The sequence below is a fragment of the Bubalus bubalis genome, chromosome 18, assembly GCF_019923935.1.
Source record: "Bubalus bubalis isolate 160015118507 breed Murrah chromosome 18, NDDB_SH_1, whole genome shotgun sequence".
Classification (NCBI taxonomy): Eukaryota; Metazoa; Chordata; class Mammalia; order Artiodactyla; family Bovidae; genus Bubalus; species Bubalus bubalis.
Window position 1 is genome coordinate 48,998,563 of NC_059174.1, and position 25,632 is coordinate 49,024,194.

At 51.7% G+C, this 25,632-nt stretch overlaps 1 protein-coding gene across 4 annotated transcripts; it reads right to left on the minus strand.

The window, feature by feature from the left end:
- Positions 1–3,314: 3,314 nt before the first annotated feature.
- On the minus strand, positions 3,315–25,594 carry C18H19orf47 (chromosome 18 C19orf47 homolog). Of its 4 annotated transcripts, XM_006050050.3 has the most exons (10): positions 23,032–23,194; positions 20,012–20,063; positions 16,075–16,162; positions 15,859–15,973; positions 13,898–13,979; positions 11,013–11,150; positions 9,322–9,471; positions 7,776–7,846; positions 5,698–6,049; positions 3,315–5,029 (listed from the first exon to the last, which is right to left on the minus strand). In XM_006050050.3, exons 2-10 carry the CDS (start codon positions 20,028–20,030, stop codon positions 4,932–4,934), a joined length of 1,113 nt encoding a protein of 370 aa, XP_006050112.1. In that variant the 5' UTR covers positions 20,031–20,063; positions 23,032–23,194; the 3' UTR covers positions 3,315–4,931. The 4 variants fall into 4 exon arrangements, with proteins under 4 accessions (XP_006050112.1, XP_044788275.1, XP_006050111.1 ...); XM_044932340.1 differs by lacking the exon at positions 23,032–23,194 and adding an exon at positions 25,531–25,594 and having other exon boundaries at positions 3,315–6,049; XM_006050049.3 differs by lacking the exon at positions 23,032–23,194 and adding an exon at positions 25,464–25,566 and having other exon boundaries at positions 3,315–6,049.
- Between the last annotated feature and the right edge of the window lie 38 nt (positions 25,595–25,632).

The window sequence follows — 25,632 nt, forward strand, 5'->3', positions numbered from 1 at the left end:
ACCATCTGAGTGGGAAAAAAATATAATTATGTTTGTAAATGAAATGTTTCTGGAAGGACACATAAGACCCCAGTAATACTGATGGCTTCTGGAGAGGAAAACTGGATGGCTGAGGGACCTAGAGTAGGAGAGAGAATTGCTATTTTTTAATTGCTCTCAGGTACCCAGAGAGTATTAACACAATGGACACCTGGGTGCCCACAGCTTTAAAACCACTCCCACACTGCTGGACCCTATGCGCACCCCTCCAATCACAGTCCATCCCACCCCAGAAGGGGTCTACTATCCTTCACTTGGAATTGATCATCCCCATGCACTGGCTACATTTACTACACTCTTAAGTATCTGTAACCAATACACATTATTTTGCTTTTTTGGTTGTTGTTGGCTGTGTAGCTTGTGGGATCTCAGTTCCTTGACCAGGGACTGAACCCAGGCCACAGCAGTGAAAGCCCAGAATCCTAACCACTAGGCCACCAGTGAACTCCCTATTTCGCATATCTTTAAACTACACATATTCTTCAGTAGTTTGCTTTTACCACTTAATGTTTTGCTTTATTCATATTGATATGCACAACTTTAGTTTTCATCGAAGTATAATATCCACACTCAATACACAGTACATCCAGGATTGACGTGTAATTTTTCAAGATGATCTCTCATCCCTCTTCTTAGAATGAGATACTGCCTTTCCTGTCTTGAGAGCCACGGCCTGTGGTCCCTCTTGAATCTGGGCAGGCTAGTGACTGTGGCAGAAGTGAAGCAAGGTGATTTCCAATGCTAGGTTAGAAAAGGCAACACACTTTTCCCTGACTCTTGAGAAGAGTGTGCTTTGAATCCAGCTGCCATGTTGTAATAAAGCCCAGGTCACATGGAGGAGCCACAGGCAGGCATCCTGGCTGACAGCCCACGCTGAGATAGTACCTCAGTACCAGTATTGGCTAACCACCAGACAACTGAGGAGGCTTTCAAGAGGACACCGGCCCGGCCAAGATCTTACACCAAGCACACGAGAGCCCCAAGTTACAACAGTCTAATTGAGCATAGTCAACCCCCCATAACCACAGGAAATGATTACTGACTTAAGCCACTGAGTTTTGAGGTGCTCCACTATGCATTAGGTAACTAGAATATATATGCTACAATCTGCCCATTCCCCAGCTGACGGATATCTGGGTTGTTTCTAAGCTTACGCTACTACAACAGTGATCTTACGAACATTCTAATACTTGCCCTGGATGCATGTGTAAATTTCTCCAGAATGGTAACTGGTGGATTGGTGAACACGTCATCTTCAATTATGCTACAACATATCAAACTGTTTTCCAAAATGCTGATGCCAACTTACATTCCAAAAGCAGTCTACGCACTACTTCTATCCCACATCTTCCCCAACACTTGAGACTTTCATCTTTTCGCCAGCCCACTGGGCACGAAAGAGTCTTATTGTATACATCCTTTTGTACCTTTGAATTTCGTGTTGTTTGCATGAATTAATGCAAAATAATCTGATAAATGTGTGCTAATAAATGACTGCTTTTCTGTTTTAAACATGTTTTATATATTGGGGTTCCATACTAAGATTACTTTTTGTTTTTTGGCCACGCCACGTGTCTCTCATTATGCAGCTGCCTAGCCCAGGCTCATCTCCACAGGGGTGGCTGCAGGTTCCCAAAAGCAGCATAAACAGGCAGGCTCCACATGTGCAAAGACCTCTTAAGCCTAATTAACTTAGCAAAGCACATACTTTGTACTTCCTGGCACCTGGGTGGTGGTCCGCATTACCTCTTCACATCCCCTGATCCCCTTCCTCCAGTGGCCTCCAATTGGACGAGCCTAACTGCTCTTAATTCCTTTCTGGAATGGGGTGATACATGTATAAGTAAATCATCTGAAGAATGCCAAGACTTTGGGGGAGAACCTCACTGGGATGTGCTGTTGACCCAACATCAGTGTTTGCGCTGAAGTGGTGTCATTGGAGTTCTTCCAATTCACCCCTGAACCAAACCCACCTTCCCCACAGCAGCACTGCTTGTAATAACAAGGAACCGGAAACAACCCGAATTCCCTTCCCTAAAGGACTGGTTGAGTAAGCTAGGCCATTAGCATGTATGTGCACATCCGTGTGTATTGTGTTCCTCTGGCTATCTGTATGCATGCACATGTGTGTGTGCGTGTGTGTGTACAGACACATCTCTGGAAGGGTGATCCAAGACACTGCTAACACTGGTGGCCTCTGAGGAGGGGGCTTGGGAAGAGACTTTTCACTGTGAAGCCTTTGTATCTTGGCATTTTACACTAGGTATATGTAGTCTTTTGATTTGGCCAAAAATTTCATTCAGGATTTTCCGTGAGATGTTTATGGAAAAGCCAAATGAACTTTTTGGCCAACCCAATACTTATGCTTGAAAATGTTTCAGAGAACCAGAGGACAAAATAATACACTCCTGTGGGCCACAGCTGTGGGGGCTGGCTTGGGAGAATCACCGAATCCAATGGGTGGGAGGCTGGAGGCTGAAGGGTCCCGCTCCACCCTGTGAGGCAGGCGGGGGCAGGGTGGGCACCGCCCTCAAGGCCCACGGCCTTCTAAAGCTGCAAGTGCTCCCTGGGGTAAGCAGCGGGGCAGTGTGTACACACAAACAACTCGAGGACACCCAAAACCACTCTCCCAGGACCCTGCCCTCCCCTTTACAAAAAGGGGCCCTGTTTCCAATCTGTAGCTGAGGCAGCGCAGGGCAGAGGCTGAGGGGCAAGGCGCCTGCTCACCTCCCAGCGTCACACCCAGCGCTGCCACCCACCAGCTGTCTGTCCCCCTCTGCGCCTCTGTCAGGAGCAACCGTGACTCGACTTACCTCACAGCAGGTAAGCTTATCATGACAAGGGACACGTTTTTATATCATTTTAGTTCCTATTATGCATTAAGAAATTACCCTGTGCTCTTAAATTTAGTAACTGAAACCCTGCCAGGCAACCCTGGCAGTTGCTCAAGTTATCCATGAAGTGGAACTCAAGGAAATCACTAGGAGGGTTTTTAAAGACAAAAATAAGAGGTGAAGAACCGCAAGGAAAGTGTCTCTGTGTGTGAGCGCCTCCTTGTGGCCCTGACACAAATGGGCGGCCTCTGGAATCTTGACATCACCATCATTTGCCGTCCTTCTGAGGTCTGGCCTGGGCCCTCACCACGAGAGGGGGTCTATGGCTCCTCTATCACTGCCCCTCATACTGAAGCCTGGCCCCACACACCGCAGGCCCAGTGCTTGGGACCCTGCCTGACATGTAGCAGCCTCCCGGCATGACGGCACCGACAAAATAAAAATAAACGGATGATCGTTTATGAAAACAAAAACAGGTCTGAAGATGGGTGACGGTTATACAACAGTATGAATGCACTTGGAGCCGCTGAAGAGGGCACGTAAGAACGGTTCAAATGGTCAGTGTTGTGTTGAAATGGAAAATGGAAAAAAAAACAATGCAAAAAAAAAAAGGATGCAGTCTAACCTCACCTTTACCTGCTCTCAGTTCTCCTCCTAACTCCCTGACCACTCCTTGGTAATCTCCTTATCAGAGACTATTCTTTAGGTGGGAAAAGCACCCCCACTCCCTTCTGGGTCCCCTCCTCTCTCTAGGTTCTTCTCCAGCTGGTATCACCAGGCCTGCGGCTGTGAACAAGCCTGTGCCCTGAGCGTTCCCCACAGGCTGCTCACCTCTCAGTCAACCTGGTGAAACCTGAGTGCCCTCCCACCCCACCCAGCGCTACAGAACAGCACGTTCCTCTGGATGCTCAAGTCCCCCATCCAGGTGTGATCCAGCCCCTTGTCTTTTCCCAAATTCCAACACATCTGCAGGGAGAACCCTGCTGCCCCTCTCAAGGCACCCCCAAAGTCCACCCCTGCATCTCCTCCCCAGCCCACCACTTCCCCCCAGGTTGCCTCCCTGCCTCCATCCCACCCTCCTGACAACTCCTCATGGTGGCCCCAGCAACCTTCATACAAGGCAACTCAGATCACCACTTGTTAGTCTCAAATTCTCCCAAACTCCTCAATGCTCTCGGGAAAGGATTCAAATTCCTTAGGCACATCACTCACTCACTCGGTCACCAGCCACGCTGGTCTCCTCCGTGTCCCCCCGTCCCACCTTGGGGCCTTGCCCTTGCCTGTTTACCCTGCTTGAGCACTCTCCTCCTGAACTTCACGTAAACCACCCTACAGGTCACCTCCTCTGAAAGGCCTTCTTGCCCCAAATGTCTAAAGAGACCCTGATCATGGGCGCTCATCCTTCCTACTCTGAGCAGCGTGATCACTTTACCACTTGTCTCTCTGGCTGGCGAGGTCAGCCATGCAGACAGGGATGGGTCTGCTTGGCTCACGGATGGAACCCCAGCCCCTAGAACAGGCCTGGCAGACAGCAGGTACTGCACAGCAATGAGAGGGTGAACAGCCCAGTCCATAGGAACCCACAGACTCACAACGGAGCTGTAATCTGGAAAACCCGTCACAGGCAGACTGGCAGAAACAGGGGAAGCCTATGACGAGGAGGGCAGACAGACAGAACCCATGGGGGTGCCCAGAGCAGGAGGAGGTGGCCCAAGTGGATGATGACCGTGACTTACTCCTTTCACCTCAGAGCTGGCAGCAAAACCACAGCCTACAGGTGTGCAGGGAGCTGCCCAACTCTCCACGGGCACCCCACCCACCCTGTGCTGCGTGTAAAAAACAATCCTGCAACTCACCCTGAACAAGGGTAGGGAAACAGTCTGAAAGTCACAAAAATATATTAAAATAGCTGTTTTCTTCTCTCGGTGTTGGCTTCCGATCTCCGTGCCCCTTACCCGCCGCCCGCCACAGACTTTCAAGGAGAAAAGAGGCCCGGGCGGGTGCCCTGGCTACAGCCCGGGATCTGGGGAGGTCCCTCCAGCCTGGGAGTGAGGGCGGCTAACAGTCTCTACTGGCTCGACGCCACCGCCGACGAGGGCGCCGCTGGGAGGCCGGAGGTGCAGGAGGGTCAGGCAGGACGCAGCGGACAGTCGGGCCTTGCCACGGGGACAGAAAACAGAAAAGAAATGAACAGAGTGAAGATCGGGAGAGAGTGGGGGAGGGCAAAGCAGTGGGGGTCGGGGGGCAGAGGCAGGCGGGCAAGGAAGTCACAGGGTAGGGGACACAGAAGCCCCTCCAGGTGCACCCACTCTGGGGAACAGGGAGGCCCCAGAATGCGGGTTTGAGGCAGCAGATGCTGCTGGGAGAGAGGAAGGGCATGGAGGGGAGAAGAAGCGTCCTTGGCATCGGGAGAGGTAAAGTGGGGGTGGTCCTGCCAAGGCCACAGTCAAGAGGCGAGAGCAGAGGACGGGAGGGAAAGGAAGACCCAGAGTGGCAAGGCCGGGCCACGGCGACCTTTCGGACTCAGAACACCCAGGTGGCTCCCTGGAAAGCTCAGGCCAGTGGAACACCTAAGGGGGCGACAAGTCGTCCGGAAGCCGGCAGGGAGGGGCGATGCGCCCTTGCTGAAGACTGACGGAGCCGGGAGTCAGGAAAGGGGCCTGCGCCCCGCCCGCGGGCTAGAAGGTCCTCCGGCCCAGTCTTTTGAATACGCTCACGGTGCCCGCGTGGTCCATCTGGGCACCCAGGCCCTCGCTGGAGCTGCTCCCCCGGGGCCCCACCAGAGTCCTCTTAATGGTGACCTTGACCTCAGCTGAGGACTTACTCTTGGTGCTGGTGACCTGGCTGTCCTGGGCCTCGGGCACGAGGGCAGGCTTGCCCAGTCTCTGGATGATGCTGACTTTGGACAGGGCCTCTGGCTTCTTCTCGGACGCTGGGCGCGAAGAGAGGGCCAGGCGCCGCAGCGTGGGGGCGGGAGCGGTCGGCGCCGAGCTCGTCGCCTTGGCCTTGACAGTCAGTGCAGGCTGCGGGCTGGCCTTAGCCGGGGCGCGGCCCAGCTTCTTCAGGACCCCGGCGTACTGCAGGACAGAGCTGCTGCTGCTGTCGTTGTCGCTGTCCCAAGCCAGATCCTCGTCTGTCTCGGGCGTGGCCCCCAGGCGGCTGAAGACTCCGGTGGGCTGGGGGTCACAGACAGGACAGGTGAGCCACTCAACCTGTGAGCACGGAGCTGCCTCACCCGTGCCTGGCCTCGTGGGGCTCGCACTTGGGAAGTGCATGCCTCGCTGACACACTCAATAGTAGTGAGAGCCAGGAGAGGGCAAGTCCAGGGAACTGGGGGAGCCCAGAGGAGACCACTCCCTGCCGAAGTTAGGGGAAGGCACCCTGGAGAAGGGACATCTAGGATGAGATCTGAGAGCTGAGTGAAGAGCAGGAGGGAGAGCGGAGGCGAAAGAAAACTGTCTGCAAAGGTCTACAGAGGACCGACTGAGAAAAGGCAAATTTGGTCAATCACTCCACAAATAATCTCTGAGTCCCAGCTCAGCATCTGGCCTGTATTGGGCAGTGCTGGGGACTCAGTGCTGACCAAGACGGGCCCTGCCCCACTCACAGGGGGCTTACAGTCTAATGGGGAAGACAGAGCCGGCATCGGACCTCACACAAGTAATTCTCCAGTGACGACAGGACTGCGTGCTTGGGAGGGCAGGGGTGGGGCGGGGGCAGTGGAGCGCTGTGGACAGCAAAGCCTCGTCTCCTCGCTGAGTTCAGGGACACTTTCTCTGAGGCTTCGCTGTTTAAGCAGAGTAAAGTGTGCCCTCAAAGTCCCCCAGGCACAAGTAAGAGTCATATTTATGGGGTGCTTGCCCAGGTCTTTCCATGGTGGCATCTTTAAGCCAGGTTATCCTGAGCATTACAATCACGCTCATGGTAAGATTTAGGAAATGAGAGAAAAGCCAGAGTGGGTGAGCCCTGGTGAGCAAGCAAGGAGAGGCAGCTGGCAAACTTGGCCAGCGTGAATCTGAGGCGCCATGTCAAGACGCTCACCAGGGACTCCCCTGGCGGCCCAGAGTTAGGACTGTGCTTCCACCACCAAGGCTGTTGGTTCGAGCCCTGGTAGGGAAAGTTCCGTGTGCCACTCAGTGTGGCCAAAAAAAAAAGATGCCAACCAGGCACCAGACAGACCCCGCCACACAGGTATACCTCATGAGTCCTCACAACTACTCTGTGAGGCAGGGACTATACAGAGGAGGAAACTGAGGTGAAATGGTCAAGGCCACGAAGCCAGGCAATGGCAGAGCAGGATTCATGCCAGGCGACGGGCCCAGGCTGCATCTCCTAACCACATGCCGTGCCTGGAGCCTGCGGGACTGCAAGTGGAGGCAAGAAGATCAGGCTGCATCCTGGGCTGGCGAAAAGCCTCTGAAGGGTTTACAGTGGGCGAGGAGGGCAGAAGGGGCCTGTCCTATGGGTCGTAGGCGCTGCTGCTGTGGGGAAGGGGCTGGAGGGCTTCCCCTGGAGCTGCTTAGACACCAGCTAGGGGGCCACTGCCCATCCCAATGGGATGAGGCAGCAGACAGGAGACAGATGGTGCCCTCAGACTCAGGACTGCCTGGAACGGGGGCATGGAGCCCCTGAGACAGGAGGAGGCTGTACTTTGGAGGAAGATTCGAGGCCAGTTAGGGGATATGCTGGTGGGAGGGGTCCCAGGGCACTGTCCAGGGGTCTGCCAGAGCCCTGGGGCTAGAAATCGGTAGAGAGATCAGGGTAGCAGACAGACAGGGAGTACAGACAAGGGCGCTGGACTGGAAAGGTACATGAGACAGGGTGAGGTGTACGCAGGAAGCGCCAGGAATGACACTCAGGGAAGACCAAGCTTTGAGAGTCCCCAGGGGCTCCCCCACTCACTTTATTCCCCGTTGTGGTGTCTGCCTTGGTCTCAGCGCCGAGGCGGTCAAACACAGATGTCCTGTGGAGACCTGGGAGGGAAGGGAGGTCATTAGCCAACGCCTGGGGGGTGGCCCCTGCAGGCCTAAGCCTGGCTGAGCACTGAGCAGACAGGGAGGGGTCATCATGGCCAGCCCAGACCCCAGGAAGCTCTGGTCCAAGCAGGCGCATGCTGGACCAAGTCAGGTTTTATGTCTATGTTGTCCGCTAACACTGACCTTAACCCCCACACTTCTGGTCAATGTCAAATGTGAGAAGGATCAATTAAAATGGACACTTCCAGTCCTCAGCTCTTGGTACCAATTCAAGAAGTGTCTGTGCGGGAAGAGTTCTCAATCCCTACTGCTTCCTTCCCCTCTTTTGGGGGCCTTGGGCCTCTAAGAGAATCTGATAAATGGTAAGTGAAAGTGAAAGTGAAGTCACTTAGTCGTGCCTGACTCTTTGCTACCCCATGGACAGTAGCCTGCACCAAGCTCCTCCGTCCATGGGATTTTCAAGGCAAAAGTACTGGAGTGGGATGCCATTTCCTTCTCCCCTCCCTAAATAACAGTTTGAAGAGCCATCAACAGAAGAATGTTTACTACATTATGATACAGAAGTACTATGGAAACACTGAACAGCCATTAAAAAGAATGAAGCAGATCCATGTGCACTAATGTGAAAAGAGCTCAATAACCTTATACAACAATACATACAGGATGAGACTATGTGTGCTTAAAAAGAAAAAAAAAAGCCGAGATGTATGTAAACACACAAACAGATGCATTTGAGTTCACAGACACTGCTCTGGAAAGGTTCACAATACATGCGGGATACAAGTTTGCTTTTACTGCCTCTGTATCCACCGAATATTTTTCCATGAGAATATACACAATGTTCTAACAGAATGCAGGGCTTCGGCAGGAGTAAAAAATCCACCTGCCAACACAGGAGACAGAAGACATGAGGGTTCGATTCCTGGGTCAGGAAGATCCCCTGGAGAAGGAAATGGCAATCAGCTCCAGTACTCTTGCCTGGAAAATTTCATGGACAGAGGAGCCTGGTGGGCCACAGTCCATGGGGTCACAAGGAGTCAGACACAACTGAGCACAAAAGGAATGCTGTAAAGAAGAGCATCTTCATACCACCAGATAAACTCCAGCTCTCGACTGAACCTCAACCTGACCCCTCTGGCTCATCACGATGGTTCCTACTGTTTGGGGCACTGTCCTCAGCCAGGCACAGTCACTGACTTAGCAGGCAGACCAGCACTGGATCCGTGCCACCATCCCCGGGGAAGAGACGCCCGCTGAGGCGCCAAGGATCCCTGCTATGCTAACTGCAGGACAAGAAGTCAGAGGTAGTGATGCGCCCCTCTCTACTATGGCCGCCATTGCTGTCCCCGGGGTCCAAGGCCCCCTGGATCCCCCTCAGAGCCTGCTTCTGGGCCAACACCTGTAGCACGTGACCAACCCTGCAAGACACAGCAAAAGGGAAACACAGCCTCCGCCCCTCCCCAGGCCAGTACCTTTTGCTGCCTGCTGCTGCTCCAGGATCTTCCGGGTCCGGGGGGTGGTGCCTTTGGGCATGTTGATAATGTACTTCCCCTCCATCTCGGCGGTGACCCGGCGCCGCTTGGTGGGAACACTCAGGCTCTCCTCCTCTCGGCGGGCCAGGGCTGTTGGGGGATGGGGGGGATGGTGAGCATCTTCTGGGAGGGAATGTCCATTCAGGGTGGGGGGCTGGACACCCTGCAAAGGGCACACATGTGCCCTTTATCTCCATGCGTTCTCATGACCAGAATCCCTTCTCTTCCCAACCTCCCCTATGGTCATTGACTGAACCACCAAGAAAGTCAGGGGTCTGGGCCCAGTGGGGTTGCAGAAGGCTATGGCTGGCCTCCCAGGCTCTCTGTGGCCCTGACCCTCCCCCTAGCAGGCTCACCTCCCAGGCCAGCCAGAATACTCTCAGATAGGAAACTGCTGGGTGGTGGACAGGCCATCAAGGTAATGGCTTCACAGGCATGATCATTTGTTAAAAATCATTCAAGCTATGTACTTACAATGTGTGCATTGTGCAAAAGTAAATTACACCTCAACTTACAAAAATAAACAGAATCTCCTCTACTGTGCTGAAGGGAAGAGAACCATCCATCCCAGGCCCTGCATCTTTTCACTACTTTAGGAATGAATCTTAACTTTCTCGCTCATGGCCCATAAACCGAACAATCAGAAGAAGGAGGAGGCGCTTCCAGACACGTGGCCGAAAGGGAGCACCTGTGATGGGGGTGGACGGGGCGTGCTGGGGCTGGGCGCCAGAATAGCCACACCGCCTCCCTGGGCCTTGCTTTCCACATGGGCCAAGATCACTGGGCTGTGAGGGTGGACTCAACAAAGGCAGAAGCACGTGACAGACAGAAGGTGGGCTTGGAAGCCCAAAGGCCGTGCCCCACTCCCAGCTCACAAGCTGAGACCTGGAAGAGCAGCGGCCAAGCGTAGAAGAGTCTACGGAGGAAGAGGGCCCTGGGAGAAGGGAATGTTGGGGCAAAGGCCCCACGATGGGAAGGACCCTGGAGGGGAATGGAGGCAGCAGGCAAGACATGAACCCACAGGGCCCAGTAAGGCCACGTGGGAAGATGACTTTACTAATGGGACAATAGGAAGCCCTGGAGAGTTCTAGACAAGGGTGGGAAAGGATCAGATGGAAAGTTTTAAAGGATCCCTCTGGTGGCTAAGAGGAAAGGTAGCTTCTTTACCTTTGACCCCAGGCATCAAGCACAGGGCCGGGCACCAGTGCGGGGCTCAGTGACCATCTGTTAAAAAAGACTGAACCACCCATAGTCAACAACACTGTACTGTACACTTAAAGTTTCGTGAAGTTTCATGAAGTAGTTGATCTCACGATAAGTGTTCTTGCCACAACAAAATAAAAATTACACAGACTGAACTGGCCCCTGCCTGAGAACTGCAATGGGCCCACGATGCTCACAGACACCATCTCAAGGGCTTCCAACTGTCCGCGGAGGTGGGTAGCGCCAGCCCCCTTCGACAGACGTGGAAGGCGAGGCCCCCAGAGAGGCCGTGACCGGACCGAGTCTGAACGCTGTGCATACCCCATGGCCTGCACAGCACTTTGCAGCATCAAGAACACGTGCCCCAGATGCCGTCTGCCAACCCGCATGGCCCCCAGCTCCTCCCACCCCTGCCCACGTCTCCTCACCGGCAGCCTTGGCACTCTTTGCTGCCATCTTGTTGGACACGGTGACAGAGATCTTGGAGGTGCTGGTGTCTGGCCGCCTCGGGGGGGTGCCGGGTGGGGAGTCTCGGTTCAGGCTGTTGGTGATCATTCGGGAGGCGGCTGGCAGGAAGAGTAAAGAGGAGAGTCCAGTGAGACGGGGCCCCGGGAAGGGGGGCAGGCTAGGGAAGGCCACCTTGGGACTGAATGGGCTGTACTGTCAAGACTGGGAGGCCTGGGGAGGGCCTGTCTTCCAGGGACTAGTCCAGCCTCCGGGCCCAGGGGGCCCTTTCCTGAGGCCCAGACCAGATGTTCTGAGCACCCTTCATCCATCGGTCCTGTGCACGATCATCCAGCCCTGTGCTGAGTTCTTCCCTCCCCCTCCCCCACAGCCTTGCTTTCCTCCAGGACCTTCCTCCTCCAGAAAGCACACACCTTCTCGGGGTGCCTGCTATCTGTCTATCTGCTGTCTGGCTGGCTCACAGCTCCCCCAGTACCAATGGGCCTGCTCTGTCTCTTCATTCAGGTCTCCTCTCAGACTCAGGCTCCTCAGAGAACACTTCTCTGACTGCCCTCTCAACCACTACCACTTCTACCCTACACTATTCTTCTTCATAGTCCGTATTACTGCTGGATGCGCGTGCATGCTCAGTCACTTCAGTTGTGTCCGACTCTATACGATGGATTGTAGCCTGCCAGGCTCCTCAGTCCATGGGATTCTCCAGGCAAGAATACTGGAGTGGGAGGCCATGTCCTCCTCCAGGGGATCTTCCCAACCCAGGGATTGAACCCACGTCTCCTGTGACTCCTGTATTGCAGGCGGGTTCTTTACCCGCTGAGCCACCAGGGAAGCCCATTACTGCTGGACATTCAAGTACATTTATCTGTCTACTGGCAGACTCGCCCATGAGACTGCAAACCTCAAGAGGAGATAGTTTGTTGCTGTGTCCTCAGCGCTTCACAGGTCTTCAATAATAAACATCTACTGAAAAGATGAACAGGGTCACCGAACCTCCCAACACCCCTAGCAGACAGGCTCTGCTGCAAACCAACTTTAAAGATGAGGAAACTGGGGGGACTCAGGGAGAAGGGTCACCCAGAGGGGAGCCCTGGGCAATGTAGGTATGCCTTCAGCTGGGCTGGGACAAGAAAAGAGGTGACCTCTCTTGGAGGTGGGGAGCAGTCTCGGACACCCCTTCTCCTGCTCCACAGGAGAAGGGGTGTCTCAGATTGCAAGATGGGCTACAGAGAGCAGACTGGAGGGCCAGCTCTAGCCTGGGAAGGGGAGGCCAGCTCTAGCCTGCTCCAGGAGCAGCTGCTGCTAGCTTCAGGGGTGGGTTTCCTGAGCTTCTGGGGGAGCCCACAGGGGAGGGGGCAGGGGGGTCTTCATGCTACCACTCCTTGCTCAGTAGGCCTAGGAATACCCCCCACAATGGCTTTCAGACTTTGCTACTTTGTCCTATCCCCCCCCCAAAAAGTTCTCTCTTCCTGCAGTGTGCTACCTCTCAAAGCGTCCTGAAATCCTTCATGTGACCCTCAGCACAAGATTATAATTCCTATTGCTTGGTTGTTTTTAACTATAACTACAGTATACAGAAAAATACATCAAAGCTACACAGTCCATTTAACATCAATTCCCATAAACCAGGACTTTCCCAGCGGTCCAGTGGTTAAGAGTGGCTTCCACTGTAGGGGTCATGGGTTTGATCCCTTCTCAGGGAACTAAGGGTGGGTGCTTGTGTGTGTAACTTAAATGAATTAATTTGCTGCACACCTGAAACTAACACAACATTGTAAATCAAGTACATTTCAACAAAAATTTTTCAAAAACCTTGGGTCAGAAGATCAGTTCTTCATTATCAGTAAGTGCACAAGTATGATTTGAAGTACTAAATTTTGCAAAAGGTGACCTCTTACTCTGAAAAGAAATCAACTACTTTGAAATAAATTTTTTTAAAAAAATGTGTGTTTATATCAGTTTGGGGGAAGCCTGTTAAGCAGTAAAGGCTAATCAATATGTACGTATGTATGTATGTCAAATTTTTCAAGTGTCACACTGCTAAAAAATTAGAAGTATAAATACAGTTGATTCTTATCATTCAGATTCTGTATTTATAAATTGGCATATTTACAAATTTATTCATAACCTCAAAACCAATACTTGTGGGTTTCTGTGGTTATTTACAGACAGGCACAGAGAGGCAAAAACCTGAGCTGCCTAATGCGCGTTCCCAACCAAGGTCAAACAAGGCGACGCACTGCCCTCCTGCTCACACAGTAAACAGGTCTACTCAGTGCTCCCATCTATTCACGGTCTCCTCAGCGTTATTTTCACATCTTTGTGTTTTTGTTAGTGATTCTGCTGTTTAAAGTGGTCCCCAAGCTTGGTGATAAGATGCTGTGTAGTGTCCTAAGTTCAAGAAGGCGGGGATGTGCTTTATGGAAAAAATATGTGTGTTAGATAAGCTTCATTCAGGCATGAGTTTTAGTGCTGTGGGCTGTGAGTTCACTGTCAATGAATCAACAATATATATTAAATAAGGTCTTTTAAAACAGAAACACACATAAAATAAGGTTGTATATTGGTCAGATGATGAAGATGTTGTGACCAGAAGCTTGCAGGAACCTGACCCCACATTTCCCTGGGAGCAGTGACTCAGTAGTCACTGACTCAATGCTCCCAGTGGCTGTGCAGAATGGAACGACCACAAATGAAAATTGATCGTATGCACAGTCACTCACCACCTCATTTATCCCTAAGAGAGGAGAGCCTCGGATGGCTTTGCTTCCACCTCTGCAAAGTCCAGGTGTGTCCCCTTCACTATAGAGTGTAGGAATGAAGGAAAGAGGCCTCAACAGACAGGACTCACCGCTAGAGGCACCTCGACGAATCTCGCTTGGGAGGGGGCTGGGGCTGCAGGGCACCGACTCAGTGGCAGCTTTGCACATATCCTGTAAAGAGAACAGGTGCCTGGGGTTACCATGGGGATGGGATGTGAGGTGGAGGACAAGGGGACCCAGATATCTGAGCAAAACTGGGGGGGATCAGAGCCTGAGCTGTTAGAGAAGAGATTTCAAAACATTTCACTCCTACTTGCAAGTTTTAAGTCGTTTCAGTCATGTCCAACTCTTTGTGACCCTATGGACTGTAGCCCACCAGGCTCCTCATTTCATTGGAATTCTCTAGGCAAGAATACTGGAGTGAGTTGCCATGCCCTTCTCCAGGGAATCCTCCTGACCCAGGGATTGAATCCATGTCTCTTTCGTCTCCTGCATTGGCAGGCAGGTTCTCTACCACTAGCACCACTTGGGAAGCCCAACTTATAACAACGCACCAGACAAAGCCAAACTGAGGGACACGCTACAGAACAGCTGAGCAGTACTCTACAAAACTGTGGAGGTCGTCTAAAACTCGGGAAGAGCAGGAAACTGTCCCAAATCAAAAGAGACTACGGAGACACATGGAGTAAATGCCATGTGGTATCCCAGAGGAGAAAAAACATTAGTGGAAAAACGGGAGAAACCCAGAGAGTCCGTAGCTTAGCTAATAACAGCATGTGCACATGCGGTCGCTCAGTCGTGTCTGACTCTCTGTGACCCCATGGACTGTAGCTCGCCAGGCTCCTCTGTCCTTGGAATCTTCCAGGCAAGAACACTGGAGTGGGTTGCTATTTCCTTCTCCAGGGGATCTTCCTGACCCAGAGATCGAACTCACGTCTCCTGCACTGGCAGGTGGGTTCTTTACCAACTGTACCACCTGGGAAGCCCAGTGATAGCATAGTAATGTTTCTTTCTTAGTTTTGACAAATGTGTCATGGCTATGTAACTTGTTAACCTTAGGGGAAGCTGGGTGAAGGAAATACAGAAACTTTGCGTACTACTGTTGCAACTTTTCTACAAATCCAAAATCAGTCTCAAATTTAAAAGCTTAAAGAAAAGAACACATTTTGCTCTGTGACCTCTGGGATAACTCAGACAGCATCCCTGGCTTGAGAAAGCCCTCGCAGCAGGGTCCTGTCCAGGATGATAGGCAGATGAAAGCCTGGCCCTGGAATGCAGAAAGCCTCTAAAATTAATGAGAAAAATCCCAGTGACCACCATGTGTAAGTGGAGTGCTTGAGAGCGCAGCCTCTGCAGTAACCCTCCCTTACTGGAGGAAGGAGTCAGTAAGCTGGTAATGTGTATAAAGGATGAAGACAGGGACTGGCAGGCCATGGCAAGAGCCTGTAAGTGCTAATGATCACAGCTAAAGCAACTCTTCACTCCAGGCCTGGCACTTGGTGCCATACACACTATCTGGTGGACGGCCACAGAGGCACCATTCAGAAAGGGTGAGTGCAAGGCCTGTTTCAGTGACGGGGGAGGTGAAATCACTAGTCCAAGGTCACTGTCAACAGAAAGCCCAAGAACCGAACCACCATGCTGTTGGCCAAGTCACCAACTGTGTCCCACCTCGGAAGCTCCTATTTTGGTGACAGAGAAGAGTCACGTAAGAATAACTATGATGAGGGAAGGAAAAACTAACAGTAATAATAATAATACTTACAGAGTGCCCTTAACGAGGCCCTGCTGTGTACACTGTGCTAGGGCTTTATGTAGCTTAATACTTACAATCCCCCTGCAAAACAGGTTTGCCTATGTGTATTCTACAAGTGGAGAAAGTAAGGTTCAGAGAGGTTAGGCAATGTGCCCCATGTCACACAGCAAGCAGTGGAACCAACCTTGGAGTCCAAGTATGCCTACCTTTGCTTCCAAGCCTCCGACTGGTTCTACCACCAGCCCTCCATCCCACCCTAAACCCAGAAACAGAGGCGTGGAGCAGAGCGCCCACCTGGCGGTGTACCACCTTGGCATGCTTGAGGATGGCAATGATGTCGCCCACCACGGTCACGCCCAGCTCGTTCATGATCTCCTTGTTGAGGTCCAGCAGCATGCTCTTCTGGATTCTGCAGGGAAGGGTCACAAGTGAGTTGGGGTGGGTGGGCCGGCCTGTTCCCTAACACCCCTCCTTTTCCCAAGGTCAGCCCTGTCCCCTCAGCAGCCTTACCTATTATCCACAAACATCACGGCGTAATTGACAGCAGGTCCTGGAGGAATGCCAGCTTCCTTAAAGAACTGGATCCACTCGGAAGTGGCTGAGGGCGTGGAGGTGTAGACAGGGCTTATTATTCTCCTTAGAGAACAGCAGCAGCAAAACCACAACAGCAGCAGCTCCCACAAATTAAATGCTTATCAAACGCCAGGCCCTGAGCACTCCACATAGACGACGGAACTAAGCCGGCCTGCCAGCTCTGTGAATTCAGCAGCATTGACACCTCCACTTGGCCGAGGAGGAAACTGAGGCAGGGAGAGGCTGGACGCCCGGCCCCAGGCCACACTGCTAACAAGGGGCAGACTCCCCAAGCCCCTGTGCTCCTGGACTGCCCTTCTCCTCACAACTTTGCCCTGCCTGGAGCATGACAACCCCCAGCAACCATTGTCCCCCAGGCTTGGCCAATGACTGGGGGTGGGGGGAGTCAGGACTCTGGGTTCTCCACCCAGGTCTCCATCAGCAGGTGCAGGCCCAGAGGGTGACAGGCTCCACAGGTGGGTGGAAAGAAGGTTTGCACAGCTTGCCTCTGGGTTTCAGCAAGCATCTCCGCTACAACACACACACACACACACATACACACACACACACACACACAGGAGCAGCCCAGCCTCAGAAAGGAGGTCATGAGCACAGGCTTTGGAGTGTGGGTTGGAATCCTGGCTTTGCCATCTCCCAGAAAAAGGACTCTGGGGAAGGTAGCACTTGGTGCTCGGTCTCCTCTGGGGTCATACATTCCACAAGCGTGTACTGAGCAGTTGGCACACACCGGGTCCCGCTCTAGGCACTGGGGATACTGCAGGGCTCAGAGTCCCTTCCCTCAGGGAGCAGACACTCTGTTAGTAAGAGCGCTGACGTCCTGGGTCATCGTGCAGACTGCAGAGGGCACAGAAAGGGCTTGAAATGGCACAAGGCCCAGAGGATGTCCTCCCCCACGGCAGCCATGATGGTGACGGGGAGCCTAGACCAGGCAGACTCCATCCACGCTACTTCACTGTTTCCAAAGTTCTTTCTTGGCCTCTTGGGTGTGACCTTCAAAATGACCCTGACCACTCAGGCCAGGTGTCAGAGAAGATCATTGGTTCCAAGTAGAATTTTTTTTCTCACATTTTAGTATCTCGGAAACTAGGCTTTACCTCACGATTGATGGTGTGCCACAATTTAATTAGCAACATTTTTTTTTTTTAAAGTCTTTCTCATGGTATATAATGGTACATCCAAAACTCCACGCTATTTTTTAAAAAGGAGAAATTTGGAGTTACTATGCCCATTTTGCTGATAAGACAACTGAGGCTCAGAGCAGGGCAAGTGACACAGTCTAGATGAGATGCTGTGTGGAGGGCAGTGGGGATCTCAGGTGCATCCTCTCCCGAGAAGGCCCCTGCCCACCCAGCACAGACCAGTCTCCCCAGGCCTGTGGCAAGTGAGGCGCTCACAGCCTCAGGACTTCTACCAGCCCCGAGAAAAGGATGGACTTTTTTCTTCTTTGCACAAGCACTTTCCATCTGTCAAGACATGCGGGGTGGGGGGGCCTTGGGTTCCTTTAGCCAAAAGCAGGCAGCTTTGTCTAAACATCAAAAACTACCACGTAATAGTTCCATTTATGTGAAATGTCCACAAGTAGTAAATCTATCGTGATCTATAGGGACAGAAAATAGAATAGCAGCTGCCAGGGACCAGGGTGGGAGAGCGGGGGGGGAGGCGGGGGGAGTGACTGCTAATGGGTATTTGGGAACTGGGGGGAGTGAGGAAAATATTTTGAAATTGACTGTGGTGATGGACGCACAAGTCTACAAACACAGATTTTAAAAACCACTGGACTTCCCTGGTGGTCCAGTAGTTACGAATCTGCTGTCAACGCAGGGGACACCTATTCGATCCCTGGTCTGGGAAGATTCCACATGCCACGGAGCACCTAAGCCCGTGGACCACAACTACTGAGCCTGTGCTCCAGAGCCTGCAAACTGCACCTACTGAAAGCATGTGCCCTGGAGCCCGTTCTCCGCAACAAGAGAGTAGCCCCCACTCACAGCAACTGGAGAAAACCCACAAGACCCACCACGGCCAAAAAAGGAAAAAAAAAACAAACCCAATGAGCTGTACGAAATGTGAACTGTATCTCAACTAAGCTGTTATCAGGGGAAAAGGAAACACCACACAGGTTGGAGGCAGCCAGTTGCCTGAAGCAAAGTCCAGGAGCTGCAAGAGACCCGTGTCCGGCCCTCATCATCATTTTGTGTCCTATGAAGGAGGAAGACCTGCTGCCAGTTAAATGGGCATAAGCACCAGCTCTAAGAACCCCCGTTTCAGAAATATTAATACAGGCCACAATGCGTATCTGGGACTCAAACGGGTGGCTTGCTGTTCACACCAGAAGACAGGCACTAGAATACTCCTAGCAGCTAGTCTCACAGTCCAGAAACAGTACCCACTGACAACAGCACCGGCAAAGAAACGATGACCGAGCACTCACACAGTCAGGACTATGGAGCAGCATGAAGCAAGAACTACGGGGAATTCCCTGGCAGTCCAGGGGTTAAGACTGCCCCTTCCACTGCAGGGGATGCCAGACAGACCCCTGGTCAGGGAGCTGGGTTCCCACATGCCTCCTGGCCAAAAAAAGAAAACATTAAAGCAGAAGCAATACTGTAACAAATTTTTTAAAAAAAGGAAAGAACTACAGCTACCCACAGCACCAGAGATGACTCTCCGGCATCGTGCTGGGCAACAGTAGCCAGATGCAAAAGAACACAAGGCAGGGCAGGACTTCCTTCTTGTAAATTCAAAACCAAGTCTGTAGGAACATTTTCATTAGTGGTATAACAATAAAGAAAGGTAAGGAGAGAAGATAGCAGTAGATTCCATCTGAAGGAGGGAGGTGGTGTGACTGGGGTGGAGCCTCGAGGCGGGCAGGCAATATTCTAGTTCTCCACCTGGATGGTTAGATGGGTGGAGGCTTTTTTAAAACCTTTCTTATTGAACTATAAGGTATACTCACAAAAGTGCACACAAGTCGATAGATTTTCATAAACCAATACACCCATGTAACCAGCACCCAGATCAAGAAGTAAAACATTTCCAGCATTCTAGAAGCATTCCCCCGGCCTCCCATCCCCTAGGGAGTCACTTCTCCCTGCCTCCCAAGGGCAATAAACACCTTCTAGCAGCACAGAGTGATTGTGCCTGCTTCTGCGTTTTATTATTTTGACCATGTTGTGCAGCATGTGGGAATCTTAGTTTCCTGACCAGGGATCAAATCCACGCTCTCTGTATTAAAAGTGCAGTCTTAACCACTGGACCACCAGGGAAGCCCCTTCCTGTGCTTTTTGTCAATGGAATCAAAAAGGATGTACTCAGACGTTTGCTTTCTAATTGCTCTCATGATCACACAAATATGTTTTACGTACTTCTCTATATGTTCAAATGTCCAAAAATTTAAAAGTGACTAGCTAATAATCTCTGTGCTTTGGCAATCCCCAAGGACAAAGTTTAAAGAGAATGTTGATAAAGCTCATGAGAATAGTAACAGCTAACATTTGCTGAGAACTAGGCCCAAGGCTTTACACGCAATCACCTCCTTAATACTTAAACAACGTCCCAGGATGTTACGATCTCCATTTTACAGGTGAGAAGATCAAGGCTCTGAGAGGTCATGTGGGTGACCTGCTGGACTTCAGAACCCGAGTTCTTTATGGCCATAGTACGTTGTCAGAAGGCCAGGATAGCAGAGAGGAGGCGGTCAGCCCTGAGCAGGCCTGGCCCTGCCTCCAGGTTCCTCAGAGCACAGCTGTTCCTGCCAGTGACTGGCCCTCCCCCCTCCCCACCCGGCCCCCCCATTAAGGTCACACCTCAAAAAGGGGGAGAGGGGAGAGAGGGCCCTTGAGAGAAGACTCACCCATAGTCACCGAGACCATTGTCTCCCGGGCCTTCACACGGCTCCCTGGAGCCTGAAAGAGAGGACGAGGGGAGAGCGCTCATGAGCCACCGCCGGCTAAGTGTCTGCCTGTCTCTTGCCGCCTGCCTGTCTGCCTGCCAGCAGAGAGCTCCTGGGCTGGGGCTCACAGCCCAGGAATAGCCTGGGCAGCTGGCAGGAAGCCAGCCTGGCGCGGAGCTGTCACTGCAGAGACCACTCCTGCCTGGGACAGGCCCGGGGCAGCAAATGTCCACAGCTCCATCCCTACACACCTCCCAAGTTTCTGGCTGGAAAAGACAGGGACAGAAAAAAGACCCTCCCTGGCCCAAGACCTTAACCATAAATACCCATTCATTCATTCGAAAACTCTCTCCTGAAAACCTACTGGGTGTGAGGTACTGTTCTAGGGGTCGGGAATACGGAGGTGAACAAAAACCCGGAGCCTGGCCTCTACGTGGTGACACGGTTAAGAGACAGAAAATAACAAGCAAACCAGCTGACAGTGTCGCGTGTCAGAAAGCCTTCAGTGTCATGGAGAAAACATGGAGGGCCCAGGAAGGGAGGGCTTCTGAATAGGTGGTCGGGGAAGGGCTCGCTCTCTTTTTTTTTTTTTTTAGTTGCTTAAAAAAACTTTTTGGCCCCACCATGCAGCACGCGAGATCTTAGTTTCCAGACCAGGGATCGAACCCATGCTTCCTGCAGTGGAAGTGCAAAGTCGTATCCACTGGACCGCCAGGGAAGTCCCCAGGAGGAGCTCTCCAAAGTGACATTTAAGAGACCAAAGGAGGTGGAGGAGTGAGCCATGCAGTTTTAGAGAGGAAGAGTGTTCCAGGAGAAGGTACAGCAAGTTCAGGGCCCTGAGCCACAAGCCCATCTGGCATGTCCGTGGGGCAGCCAGGAGCCCGCAGGAACCATACCATAGAGGGAGCGAGGAGGTGAGTGAGAGCAGCCAGGGACAAAGAGGCGGGGCTCCACTCAGGAGGGGCCCCAGGGCAGAAACGCGAAACCAGTTTTTACTTGGGTAAGGTCAGCGGGTGCCAGAGACACATGACATATGAGCACCAATGGAGACCTTCTCCTGCATGTGAACAGCAGTGCTGAAACAGAACTAAAAGAAATCATTTCCTCACCTGATCCGCCACTACTGACTCCAGGACCCCCTGTGTCCCACACTGCCCTGCCCTGGCCGTCCTCTCCCCCTACGCTGCTCCCCTGCACTCATGCCAGCCCCCAGTTCTGACTCATGTCCCCCAGCCCTCCACCACCTATAGGGTGCAGAAGGCCCACTGTCCAGCCCCTTTCTGTGGACCATCACCAACCATCTGCCCCCTCCTACCCACTATTTTGATGGTATCGCAGTGATGGTACTCTGGGGGACTTCCCTGGTGATCTAGTGGTTAAGACTCCACCTTCCAAAGCAGGGGACGTGGGCTCAATCCCTGGTCAAGGAACAAAGATCTCACGTGCTGCTGGGCAACTAAACCCGAGTGCCAGGGGTAACTAAACCGGAATGCCACAACTAGAAAGGCCTGCACACCATAAGGAAGAGCCTGCGCAGCCAAAAAAAAAAAAAAAAAGTCAGGGGGAGGGTGCTTCCCTGGTAGCTCAGTAGTAAAGAATCCGCCTGCCAATGCAGGAGACACGGGTTTGATCCCTGATCCACGAAGATCCCACATGCCTCGGAGCAACTAAGCCTGTGCACCACAACTATTTAGCCTGTGCTCTGGAGCCCAGAAATCACAACTACAGAACCCACACACCCTAGACCCTGTGCTCCGCAACAAAAAAAGGCACTGCAATAAGAAGCCTGTGTACCACAACTAAAGAGTAGCCCCCATGCATCGCAACTAGAAAAAGCCTTATGCAGCAACAAAGACCCAGCACGGCAAAAACCAAAAGTACATAAATATATAAAATTATTTGAAAAAGTAAGGACTCTGGAACCAGACTTGCAGGGTTCAAATCTGGCTCTACCACTTACTAGCTGTGTGACCTTGCCAAGCAACTTCACCAGTCGGGCCTCGGTGTCCCCATCTGTACACCAGGATAGTACACACGACTTCCCCCAGAGGACTGCTGTGGGGCTAGATGAGTGTCTATGCACAAAGGACCTGAGAGTGCCTGCTGCATGCTAAGTCCTCTAGAGGTGCTGGCTCTTCTTGCCCCCCAGGCCTCCCACTCCAGCCTTCCCTCCAGCACCCAAGGGCTTTGCCGGCTACCCACTCTTCACACAGAATGTCACCTGTGCCTTGCATGCTTGTTTCTCCTGTCCTCCTAGCATGCTCTCCATCACTCTGCATGGCTGCCACCTGCTTTGTGACGTCTTCCCAAAGTCCCCAGGGTGACGCTCCTCCTCCACCCTCAACAAGGATGAGGAACATGACCACAGGCATCACTTGATCCCGTACTTGGCTCCTAAGATGCCCTTTCCCTTTGGGATGTTACCACTGGACAAGGACAACACAACCAGCATCTCTCAAAGAGCAAGGCCTGAAGGAGGCTTCAGTAAGCCAGACAGAACAACACTACACATAGCAAGCACTAACTATACACCAGGAATGGTGCCAGGCATCACGCTGACGCCTCACAACCTCCTCACGAGTGAGGACTATCATTAGCCACATTTTAATCAATGAGAGAAAAAAAAAAAAATGGACTCATTGTGGTGCAGTCATTTGCCAAAGGCCACATCAAGCCAGAGCTTTACTGGGATTCAAAAACAAAAACAAGTTATCCCTGATTCCAGTGCCCATGCAGCAGCTCTTGATGAGCGTTCACGTGCCTAACATTGCTGATGAACACACCTCAGTGCCTCCTCACCACCACCTGCGGTAGAAAGTAAAAACAATCTCCAAGTTACAGGGGACAGTGGCAGGCCTGAGGTCGCACAGCAAGCAACTGAGGGGCCAGGATGTGAACCCAAGTCAGTCCACTGGTCAAGGGATTACTACTATGAGTTGGTCATTGAGGCCTGTCTTAGCAAAGTTTCAGTTAATACTTACTAGAAGCCTTTAGGTAGTGGTATCCTCCCTGGTGGCTCAGTGGTAAAGACTCTGCCTGCAATGCAGGAGACTCAGGTTCGATCCCTGGGTCGGGAAGATCCTCTGGAGGAGGAAATGGCAACCCACTCTAGTATTCTTGCTTGGGAAATCCCACGGACAGAGGAGCTTGGCAGGCTACAATCTGTGGGGTCACAAGAGTCAGACACAACTGAGCAACTGAACAATAGCAACATCTTCCCACTACAGCTGCAGAATTCCCCGCTAGACTCAATTTTCTCTCTCCACCATTAAAAACCTATCTCCCACGCTGACTTTCTGAACAGCGAAAATTATATAATAGAAAAATGACAGCTCCCCAAAATTCAAGTAATTACCATGCACCAGACTCCCTATGCTCAGCCCTTAGAAGGCCTGCCTCCAAAGCTCAATCTTACCACTTCCTAACCCTGACACTGGAAAAGACTCTGATGCTGGGAGGGATTGGGGGCAAGAGGAGAAGGGGACGACAGAGGATGAGATGGCTGGATGGCATCATTGACCCAATGGACGTGAGTTTGAGTGAACTCCGGGAGTTGGTGATGGACAGGGAGGCCTGGCGTGCTGCGATTCATGGGGTTGCAAAGAGTCGGACACGACTGAGCGACTGAACTGAACTGAACCCTGACTCTGAGGCAAGTGGTTTAACCTTTCTGGATTGCACTTCCTTCAATTGTAAAATAAGAATGATAGGAGTTATTGTACATCAACTATACTCAAAAAAAAAAAAAAAGGATAGGCGTATCTATTTTTAAAGTGCTTAGTGGGGTTAAGCATTCCTAAATGCCAAGCTGTTAGAACGATGCTCAGTAGGTTTTGTACATGTGCATTAAATAAAATAAGTACATCTTCAGTGAGTCAGGAAAAGGGTAGGACAGTGACTAAGCCAAGACCATCATATGCCAAGTGTGAGCTGAAAACAGAGTATAACTTGACAGGATCCATGAGACCCGACAGCATGGAATCACAAAAATACAAGTCATTCCTTTTTCAATTCTTTCCTTTTCTATCTACAATGTAATAAACCATTCTGCTTCCACTGGAGTTCAGGCTAAGTCCTCCTTTTCACAGCCAAGCAATGCTAGTTTTTCATTAGAAAAGCAAAACAAATTTTCCTTCTCAAATGAACTGACTGGAGAAAAATGAATCAGTGGTTTCAAAGAAAAAGGAAAGCCTAATACTATGGGATTCAGCAAAATATGACAAAATAGTAAGTGGCAGGATGTGGATTGCCTAGCTGCAGATTCGAAGTCTTTCCTATCACAAAGGAAAGTGAAGGAAAGCTGAAGTCTCTGAGCTTCTCCCTCTTCTCTATTTCCTTGCTAGTCTCATCTACACCAATGACTCTTGGAATCATTATGTCGTTATTGTTTAGTCCCTAATTCATGTCTGACTCTCTGCGACCCCACAGACATCAGCGCACCAGGCTTCCCTGTCCTTCACTATCTCCTGTAGTTTGCTCAGATTTATGTCCATTGAGTTGGTGATGCTATCAAACTACCTCATCTTCTGCCGCCCTCTTCTCCTTTTGCCTTCAATCTTTCCCAGCATCAGAGTCTTTTTCAATGAGTTGGCTCTTCACATCAGGTGGCCAAAGTATTGGAGCTTCAGTGTTAGCATCAGACCTTCCAATGAATATTCAAGGTTGATATCTTTGCAGTCCAAGGGACTCTCAAGAGTTGTCTCCAGAACCACAACTGGAAGGTATCAATTCTTCAGCGCTCAGCCTCTTTTATGGTCCAACACTCACATCCATATATATGGCTACTGAAAAAACCATAGCTTTGACTATAGGGACCTAAACACCTAATGGGTGTCCGCTATGACCAGTATTATTATTATAGTCCGGATCTATTTATTGAGCTCCTGCTCTACACCATCAGGCCCTATGCTGAGGACTTTACACGCACTTTTCATCACCATCCTCACAATAACTCTATGATATAATGAAGGGATTATTAGCCTTCATCCTATAGACGAGGAAAACGAAGTTCAGATAAGGGAAGGCACAGGTCCGCTACCACAAAGTGTAGCTTAGGACTTGAGCTGAAATCTGTTGGCTCCCAATTTCACGCACCCACACCCTGATCTTCTGTATCAAACACAAACATCATCAACAATACTAACAATAACAGTATAGCAAAGAAGTGTGCAGTACGCCAGGCGCTGAGCTAGGGCTCCGACAAGCACGAGCTGACTTCTCACTCTCAACCCATAAAGAGGATGCTATAGTCACATTCTGACCCCCATTCTACAGAGCAGGAAACTGAGATTCAGAGAAAGAAATCGCTTGTCCAGAGCCGCACGGCGGCGCCAGGACTGACTCCGGAATCCCGGGGCGCCATTCATCTCCACCGCATCCAACCCATATCCACCACCCCTGGCCCGCGCCTCACCTGGCCCTCGGGGCCCGCGCCCACTCGCGCCGCCCGCCCTCCCGGCGGCGCCAACTGTCAGACCCACCTCCCTCGGCCCGGCTGCCCGCCCCGGAAGCACCGTTCTCGCCGCCGGAAGTCGGGCTTACCCGCCCGCGGCCGCTCTAGCCCACGGGAGAGTCACCAGCGA